Here is a 9,434-nt window from a genome sequence, read left to right as displayed (position 1 = left end):
TATCAGCATCAGTTGTCATCTCAGCAATACATGTGAATAAATAAGTACATTTTGTTTTTGTTTTTTTAATTGATTTGAAATAAGTCCTTTTGTATATTATTGTTTTGCCAACTGGTTAACTCATACAAATTATTAGGAGTTTGTCAAATTCATGTCAAAATCATGATTTCCACTAGAGCTCCCTCTTCAGTTTCTCTCAAACAATTTACAGTTTTAGGGAATGTGGCAATGGGAAGCAGTGCTACACAGTCATCCACCCATACGTCCTGGTCTGCCAAAAAAGCTGTCGATGGTATTAAAAACAGCTGGACATCATGTTCTTCAACTGGTTACGTGACTAACCCGTACTGGAGGCTGGATCTGCTGAAGATCTACAGAGTTCACAGGGTGGTCGTAACTAACAGAATAGACTGCTGTCCAGAGCAAACAACTGGAGCGGAGATTCGGATTGGAAACTCCTTGAAAAACGACGGCAATGATAACCCCGTGTGAGACTCTGTTTGAATAAACACTTTAAAGTCCCGTTCACACCAAGAATGATTACTGTTATGATAACTCATGGCGATATACACACTTTTCGTCACTGCTGAGAGCAACAAAGAAATCATTTTTTTTTTAATCGCTCATCAGCTAAATTCCAACAATATTGTTTCTCTGTCTCTTTATCGTTATAGACAACTGTGGAGTGGACTTCACAATTCTAATAGAACGATTATTATAACTTTATTTATCAGTATAGTTGTCGTTCTTGATGTAAACTGCCCTGTAGAACAATAAAACACAAGCACATATGACTGTGCAGAATAAATATGTGGCTGACATCATGTCCTTTTCTGTGTTTCTCTGTTTAGATGTACGGTCATTTCCAGTATTCCGATTGGTGCGTCCTCCACATTCTCATGCGGCGGGATGGTGGGACGTTATGTGAACTTGATCATTCCTGGAGAGTGGAAGTCCCTTACTTTGTGTGAGGTGGAGGTCTATGGGAGAGGTACTACTACTGATTAATGTGAACCAGCTAACTAGGCACAGAGTAAAACCTGCTAAAATTGCTTAATTACAGGTTTAACACTGTAAAGACTGATATAAAATAATAGTCATAAAAATCGTGTTGTCATATTTGATAAATAAGGGTTTAAAGGATTAGTTCACTTTCAAATTAAAATGTCCTGATAATTTACTCACCCCCATGTCATCCAAGATGTTCATGTCCTTCTTTCTTCAGTCAAAAAGAAATGAAGGTTTTAGATAAAAATACATTCCAGGATTATTCTCCATATAGTGGACTTCACTGGCCTCCAAACGGTTGAAGGTCAAAATTATAGTTTCAGTGCAGCTTCAAAGAGCTTTAAACGATACCAGACGCGAAATAAGAGTCTTATCTAGCGAAACCATCGCTCATTTTTTAAAGTTTTAACCATATATGCTCATCTTGAACTAGCTCTCTTCTTCTTATTTGAATTCCAGCAGTGTATGGTTTCTCTAGATAAGACTCTTATTCCTCGTCTGGTGTCGTTTAAAGCTCTTTGAAGCTGCACTGAAACTGTAATTTTGACCTTCAACCGTTTGGGCTCCATTAAAGTCCACTATAAGGAGAAAAATCCTGGAACGTTTTCATCAAAAACCTTAATTTCTTTTCAACTGAAGAAAGAAAGACATGAACATCTTGGATGACATGGGGGTGAGTAAATTATCAGGAAATTTTAATTTGAAAGTGAACTAATCCTTTAATGACTCATATATATATATAGTGAGACAATTTGGTGCAGATGCGGATATTTAGAAGGTCAAAAAGTAAGATGAAATTTACAAAAATAAAATGCATTTTTTTCCTTGTATTGCCTTATATGCATTGCCTTGTATTATGAGCTTTGATCACAAAACTAAGCATTTAAAAATGATCTTATTAAGACATATTATTGGCAAATATATAGAGTGACAACTGCAATGATACAATGCAAATAATACAATGCAATGCAATGATGATTGAGAGATGAACAACTAAACTTTCCTTAAAAACATGAAAAGGCAAAAAGGCGTTTACTTGCTAACAAAAGTCTAATAATTGTGGGCGACAGCAAAGTTTTGATCATATTGATCATTTAGAGGCTTTATTTGCATATCAATTATGATACAGCAGGCTTTAAAGGGTTAAGTGAAAACCAGAGTGAAACCAAAGTAACAACCTGCAGTGAGAAGTTCGTTGCACTTTTATAACCAGAACAAATTTAATTAGTGATGAACAAAGTTAAGCTGAAACTTTTTTAAATTGAGTAGAAATGACAGAAATGAATGGCAAAAGGTTCATGTAACATAATAATGAACACATTTTATATGAGATTTGTGGGAAATAAATGTTTGTTTAGTCCTCAAAACAAAGAAAATGAACTTCTTAATACATTTTAGCATTATTTAAAAAAAAAAAAACCAAATATATATATATATATATATATATATATATATATATATATATATATAAAATAATGCTGAAAATACACCTGCAGTATAAATATGTGAGTAAATTATTCTAAATTTGTTTTTGGTTCATCTTTGTGTGATTTGACATGCAAACTGAACCTAACCTCTTACAAGTACAGTATGTGTTTATTTGCCTAACTAATGATGCGTTTTAGAGATTATGTTAAGCAGATCGTACATAAAGATAAACCTTCACTCCAGAGCCAATCTGACTGACCCTGAGATGAGAGACAAACTGCTGGATGGGGTGAGAGAGACATCTTCATGCTGCCTTTCTCACAATAAATTGCATTAAATACTGCATTATGTAGAGGACACTTTGACAGTTATTTAAAAAAATATGGACTTATAATCACTTAAAACCAACTATTTTGTCTCAAAATATATGTAAAATAAATGGTTAACTGCTCGAAATTATTTTTATTGAAAATAGAACTTAAATGAAATCACTCATTCTCAGCTGGAATCGGCGTTGAAGATCCCTGAAGTGAGTCTGAGCTGGATTCAAGCTCCGGTGGAAACCATCAGTGAGGACGCAGAAGAAGGCCAATGTATGTTCATTACAGAAAGATAATGGTATATGGCAATGAAAACTCTGTGATGTTTTTATTTCTTATTTTTTACAGGTCCGTGAAACTCTTTTTTTTTTTTTTTGAGCAAACATCTTCAGTCCAGCATGCACCCACCGATCAACTAATGCAAACCACTCCATCTCTCTAGATTAGAAGATCTGTTTGGGTTAAATGTTTGGGAAACTGTTTGAAACATATTTCAAAATTCCAGTCAAAGCCACTTATACAGCAGTTCCTGATCATAATATGATGTAAAATTATTAATTTATGATTTGTCATAAGTTTCCTTGGGTGAAGTGGTAATAAAAAAGATTTAGATAATAAAATGTTTATTTAGTATATATAATTATTATGTATTGCATGTGATTATGAATCAATCTTGACGGTTAACGGTTAATACGTCACCTTGTGACTATATAATACATCTCTATGGTGACTCCCCATCCCCGTGTCACCCCAGGACCCGATTTGTTGTATGCTGGTTTCAAATTGAAATAATTTGTAGGCATAAGGATAGGTTTTGAGTGTGTTTCAGGCATAAGGGTAGTTTTTAGCTGGGTTTCATTGCAGTATGTCATAAAAAGATGAATATAAGAAGTAAATGATAAAGAATAAGGTGTAAGGTGATCATTTTCATTTCAAAATGAACTAATACTTTAATAAATTACCTTATAATATTATTGGCTCTGCTTGTTCCTCATTTATAAATGCCTTTGGATAAAAGAAATCAATATAAATTAATGTTAAATAAATAAATGTATATGAAGGACTGTTAAAAATATAAATGTACACATTAAAAATAAAATAATATAATGCATAATTTGGTTTATTTTTATATAAGCGTAATAACAGATGACAATACACAAAAAGCAGAAAGTGTTATAAAATAAAAAATAAGTAAATTCTAAATTGCAGTAAATAGTTCATCATTAGGAAAAGAGGAGAACTTTCAAGCAATAAAAATCATCAAATCTGATCTGAAGAGTGTTTAGGTTTGCCCGACATCATTTCTTTGAGCACATTGAGCTGTAAATGAAAAGTTCATTACATCATAAAGACGTCTTTCCATTTTGTTTGTAACATACGCATTAATTTTAATGAATCGACATTCATTACTCACCAGGTGCAGCTTCCTTCTGCATCACTTCCTGTTTGGGCAGTTGAGACCAGCGCAGCGTCACGTTAGAAATCCCTCTTCTCGCCAGAGCAGATTCCAGCTGAAATGAGCACATCTCTTAAAACTGTTATGAATGTGCTCAGATTTCTATAGGTTTTTCTCTCTCACCTGCGTCAGGAGCCGGACTCTCGCTGCGGCTTCAGACAGACTCAAGCTGGACTTCAATTTTATCTTCACAAACGTCTGCTTCAAACAAGGACCTGAAAAACACATGATGTAGATCAGTGGTCCTGATGGGTCGCAGACAACATATATATATATATATATATATATCATGCATTATATATAAATATAATCATGCATTTTTAGGATCCCAAAATACATCATTACATCTTGTTTTTTGTTTTTGGCATCAAAGACTGTCTATAATATCTATTCTGGTGCAAATTCATCTGTCTCTTAAAGGTGCAATTGGTGATTCTCTTCAGAAACATTTTTTGTTATACTGGTTGAAAGTCTCCTCATATCCTGATAGCAATCACTATGTTAAGTGGTCTTATATATTTATAAAAAAAAATACATTATCAACTGTAGAAGACGTATGATCATAAAATGTTCGTTAAATCATTGCGTCATATGATTCAATTTTGATGTGTTTTGATAGTAACACATAATGTAGCTTATGCAGTTTGTGTACCTTTAGAAATTAGCTCAATGACAGCTTCTAATCAGAAACTTTTCTTATGTTTTCAAACTACAACATCCACACCTTTGGTGCATGGATTCGTAAGGCCACCACCACCAGATGATTCATCTCTTGAGGAGATGTGGTTTTGGACAGCGATTTGCAGGGAGTGTGGGACGTAAACTTTCAATGCCAGCAGGCTAAAGTTAGCATTATCCCAGAACACCTACTGCACCTTTAAGATTAAACAGACGCAGCATGGACAGATCCTCAAGAATCATCAACAAAACTATACAAAGTAAAACTAAATATGACCCAGAGGACATTAAATACAAGTTCACGTGCAGTGAGGATGAATGTGGTTTATTGTCAAACACAAATGTGTTTTGTTGACTGCTGGGAGCATGTATAACCAATAATAAATGGACATATTTCAACACAGTTAGTTTGATCAGACCTTCTCCATAGACCTCCACCTCACACAGAGTGAGAATCCTTAAATGTCCAGGAATGATCAGATTCACATATTGACCGTCCATATTCTTACAAGCGTAGGTGGACGAAACACCAGCTGGAATACTAGAAATCACATCACATCTACAGAGAGATACAGAAAACATCATTCAGACAGGCGTGAGGAATCAGGGATTTCTATGGATATTAGGCCACTGCCAAGATAAAACACGTACATTCTAAAATCATCAGTAACGCTCTGTTTAGTTCCTGTCTCTATGAAGCCCCTCCTTCTGAAAAGCACAATGTGCTCTGATTCGTCAGCTGGAGCAGTGTGTTGTGATTGGTCAAGCCCTTTGAGCATGTTTGGGAAATGCCCCGCCCCTTACCATAACCTACAGTTTCAACACACTACTAACTAACTCAACCAAGCCCCGCCCCTTTATTCTGCATATGAATTATTTAAATTAGGAATATTGTGACATGTTCATTCCTGGAAGAAAACTCAAGACTACAATGGAGGCGTTTCAGGGAGTTCAGAAACAGTGACACTGATATCAAGACTAATGCTGCTTTCGCATGCTCTCGGAATTATGAGTTTCCTAGCTAAAAATTGCACATGAACACCCTCCCATTTCGAAACTTGAATGCAAAAAACTTTTTCATGACTTCAGAAGTAGGAATTATCAAATTTCCGATAGCACATGAAGGCAGCATAACTCCCGCTGGAGGGACTTTGGAACTTTGCAGAGCTTTTTCATGATCAAAACAGCAACATTACACACTAAAAAAGAAAGATCAAGATATTAAAAAGCATAATAGGACCCCTATAAAAGATTCCAATAATTTTAGTACAACATTCTCCTAACTCCTAGGTGAAAGAGGGTCTCACATGGGATTGTTGTTGCCGTTGTTCTCCAAAGAGTTTCCGATGCGAATCTCCGCTCCGTTTATTCGTTCTGCACAGCATTCGTTTATGTTAGTAACGATCACTCTAGTAACTCTGTAAGTATCACGCAGATCCAGCCTCCACCACGGGTTAGTCTGATTAGTAGTTGACGAGCACGCGGACCACGACTTCACCAGACCCGGTTTACCGTCAACAGCCTTTTCAGCAAACCAGATGCCGTATGTCGATGACTGTGTGACGTTTCTTCTTAGTGCCAAATTTCCTGGAAAATGTGACAAAAAGATGCTGAAAACCTACTGTATGTTATCTTGCAGACTTATGCTGCTAATAAGAATGTCGTTGAACTGTCATATACAACATATTCTGAGATAAAAGACGTTTTGCTCCTGTACCTTGACTAGATTGCCATGATCCTTCCAGAGGCCTCTTAAATATTCAATAAATAATATGGTGACACTTTTCAAACTGGTTAACATTAGTTAATGCATTAAAGGGGTCATGAACTGAGAAATCAAATCTTTTGACATATAAGAGGTCATTGTACTTAAATATTCTGTAAGTTTCAGAACTCAAAACTTTCTTGTAAACAGAGTTTATTGAAACTAAGTTCAGAAAACATCTTATGGCATAATAAAGACCGCCTCTGTAGAAGAAGATCAATGCGTCAGTAAGGCTCTGTTTCCACCTGGTATTAAGTTGTGATTTGGTCAATCAGATCAGAAGTGGACAGAGCTAAAAACAGGTGTAAACAGGTTGTAAAACGTTTTGAGTTCATCCTCTTTCTACTACTTCCAGAGGTAGTAGAAAAAGCATTTGATTTTCATAGTGTAAACGCTCATGTGTTCGAACAGACACTAAAGACCATCTACTCTGTGCCAACTGACATAACGTGTAAACATTATGGAAAATTACATTAGCCAGACTGAATTAAACTTTTTTGGCTGATGACCCAAGTTTGAAGGTTTGAAGACAAAAAACTTACCAAGCACAATCTTCTCTCTCCATTCCTGATTTCTAACACACACTCACAGCGTTCGGCCAGTCTTGAGGCTGTCAGAGCAGAAACGAAAGCTGATGGTCTCTGTATGTTTTTCCATCGTCTTCAGGCACGTTCAGATGTAAATCGCGCAAGCTTATTTTGTCCATTAGACAAAACCCATAGACCCTCCCCTCGAAGAAATCAGGACAGAAGTGGTTGAAAGTGGACAAAAGAGATGGATTAAAACACCAGGTGTAAACGGGAATGTGTCTGTAACGAATGGAGACTCAGGCAGGGATCCATCTGCAGCATTTTATTAAAGTAGAGTGGTCGTACAGGCAGGGTCAAAACAGGAACAAACAGGAACAGTAAGGAACAGGCAGAATCGTAGTCAGGGTACAGGCAGTAGATCGAGGCAGGCGGATATCATACACAGAACGGTATACCAGGCAAGGGTCAGGACAGGCAGCAACGGGTCAAGGAACAGGAACAGGCAGCAACGGTAACAGAAAGGCAGACAAGATATAAACGCTCGGAATTGTACACTGGGGAAACAAGACTTCGCGGTGAGGTGGTGTGTGTGTGAGTCCTTTATAGTCCTGGTAATGAGTATCAGCTGGGTGTGGTGATTAGTGTGGAGTGTGCATGGCTGTATGTGGCAACAGGTGATTGGTGGAGTGAGTGCATGTGACTGACAGGGAGGATTATGGGAAATGGAGTCCGGAGTGAACAGGAACAGACTGTGATCGTGACATAACGCCCCCCTCCCGGAAGGCGCGTCCTCGCGACGTAAAGGAACAGCTAGGGAGGGGGGGTGGGTGCATTGGAGATCTAACAGCAGCCGGGAACGGGATCTCCAATGCAGCCCCAGGGACTCAGGCAGCCACGGTGGGTCAGGTGGCTCGGGCGGCCACGGCAGGTCAGGTGGCCTGGGCGGCCACGGCAGGTCGGGTGGTTCAGGCAACCACGGCAGGTCGGGTGGTTCGGACAGCCACGGCAGGTCAGGTGGCTTGGACGGCCACGGCAGGTCAGGCGGCTTGGACGGCCACGGCAGGTCAGGCGGCTTGGACGGCCACGGCAGGTCAGGCGGCTCGGACAGCCACGGCAGGTCAGGTGGCTTGGCCAGCCACGGCAGGTCAGGCGTCTTGGGCAGCCACGGCAGGTCAGAGTCCATACATGGCCCTAGTGGCCTACAGTCCATGAATGGCCATAGTAGTTCAGGGGCCCTTAAAGGCCATGGTTGAGCAGGGTCCCCACCCACAAGCTCCCCACCCTCAGGTACACTGCCCCCCCCCAAAAAGTTCTTGGGGATTTCAGCGGGGCTCTTCGCAGGTTCGTGGGCAAGGAGTTCGGGTGGCGCCGGCAGGGCCAGGCGTGTGGGTGAAGCCGGCAGGGCAAGACGCCTGAGTGGTGCTGGCAGCGCAGGGAGCTTGGGTGGCGCTGGCAGGGCCAGGCGTGTGGGTGAAGCCGGCAGGGCGAGGAGCTCAGGTGGCGCCGGCAAGGCGAGGAGCCCAGGTGGCGCCGGCAGGGCGAGAAGCACAGGTGGCACCGGCAGAGCGAGGAGCTCAGTAGGCGCCAGCAGGGCAAGACGCTTAGGCGGTGCTGGTAGAGCATGACGCTTGGGCGGAGCAGGAGAGACCTCTGGAGTGGTCTCCAGGCCCACAGCGGCCTCTTGAAGGGCGTCTGCGTCTTGAGGAGAGGAGGACGTCTTCTTCTTCCTCCTCCTCCTCCTCCTCCTCCTCCTCTGAGAGTGAGGCGATGGTTCACCAGCTGGAGCGGTCTCTGGAGCGGACTCAGTGGCTGGAACGCCCCCTACAACCTTCAGCACCGCAGAGGCGGCCATCTTGCCCGTGGGCACTGGCAAAGCAGCCATTTTGTCCATCGCGTCCAGAGCGCTTGAGTCCATAGCAACCGGTGAACTTGAGAGCGTTGAAACTGACGGACTTGAGAGCGTTGAAACTGACGGACTTGAGAGCGTTGAAACTGACGGACTTGAGAGCGTTGAAACAGATGGACTTGAGAGCGTTGAAACTGATGAACTTGAGAGCGTTGAAACTGATGAACTTGAAAGCGAAGCGGCCGCCGGGCTTGAGAGCGTAGCGGCCGGCGGGCTTGAGAGCGTAGCGGCCGACTGGTTTGAGAGCGAAGCGGCCGGCGAGGACTTGGGGATGCCAGCTGCTCGGACCGTAGTCAGTGGGGGATCAGCCATACTGGAACGCAACCCTCTCCGCTCCCGGACT

General features: G+C 41.0%; 2 protein-coding genes and 1 long non-coding RNA gene across 3 annotated transcripts; 2 read left to right on the top strand and 1 right to left on the bottom strand.

Moving 5' to 3' along the window:
• On the top strand, positions 1-1,168 carry LOC125264336 (fucolectin-4-like). The gene is made up of 2 exons (XM_048183583.1): positions 1-488; positions 852-1,168. The coding sequence occupies exons 1-2, from the start codon at positions 163-165 to the stop codon at positions 1,006-1,008; spliced, it is 483 nt and encodes a 160-aa protein (XP_048039540.1). The 5' UTR covers positions 1-162; the 3' UTR covers positions 1,009-1,168.
• Positions 1,169-2,547: 1,379 nt separating this feature from the next.
• LOC125264338 lies at positions 2,548-3,662 on the top strand. The gene is made up of 3 exons (XR_007184071.1): positions 2,548-2,725; positions 2,939-3,029; positions 3,105-3,662. It is a non-coding gene; the product is annotated as an uncharacterized LOC125264338 (long non-coding RNA).
• Positions 3,663-3,936: 274 nt separating this feature from the next.
• Positions 3,937-9,076, bottom strand: LOC125263966. Its single transcript, XM_048183167.1, has 6 exons — positions 8,525-9,076; positions 6,198-6,508; positions 5,310-5,449; positions 4,336-4,427; positions 4,171-4,267; positions 3,937-4,076 (listed from the first exon to the last, which is right to left on the bottom strand). Exons 1-6 carry the CDS (start codon positions 9,074-9,076, stop codon positions 4,039-4,041), a joined length of 1,230 nt encoding a protein of 409 aa, XP_048039124.1. The 3' UTR covers positions 3,937-4,038.
• Between the last annotated feature and the right edge of the window lie 358 nt (positions 9,077-9,434).

This window comes from Megalobrama amblycephala, linkage group LG3 (genome assembly GCF_018812025.1).
Source record: "Megalobrama amblycephala isolate DHTTF-2021 linkage group LG3, ASM1881202v1, whole genome shotgun sequence".
In the NCBI taxonomy this organism is placed as follows: domain Eukaryota; kingdom Metazoa; phylum Chordata; class Actinopteri; order Cypriniformes; family Xenocyprididae; genus Megalobrama; species Megalobrama amblycephala.
Note: the sequence above shows the minus strand (reverse complement) of the source record. Positions and strands in the feature narration are given on the sequence as shown.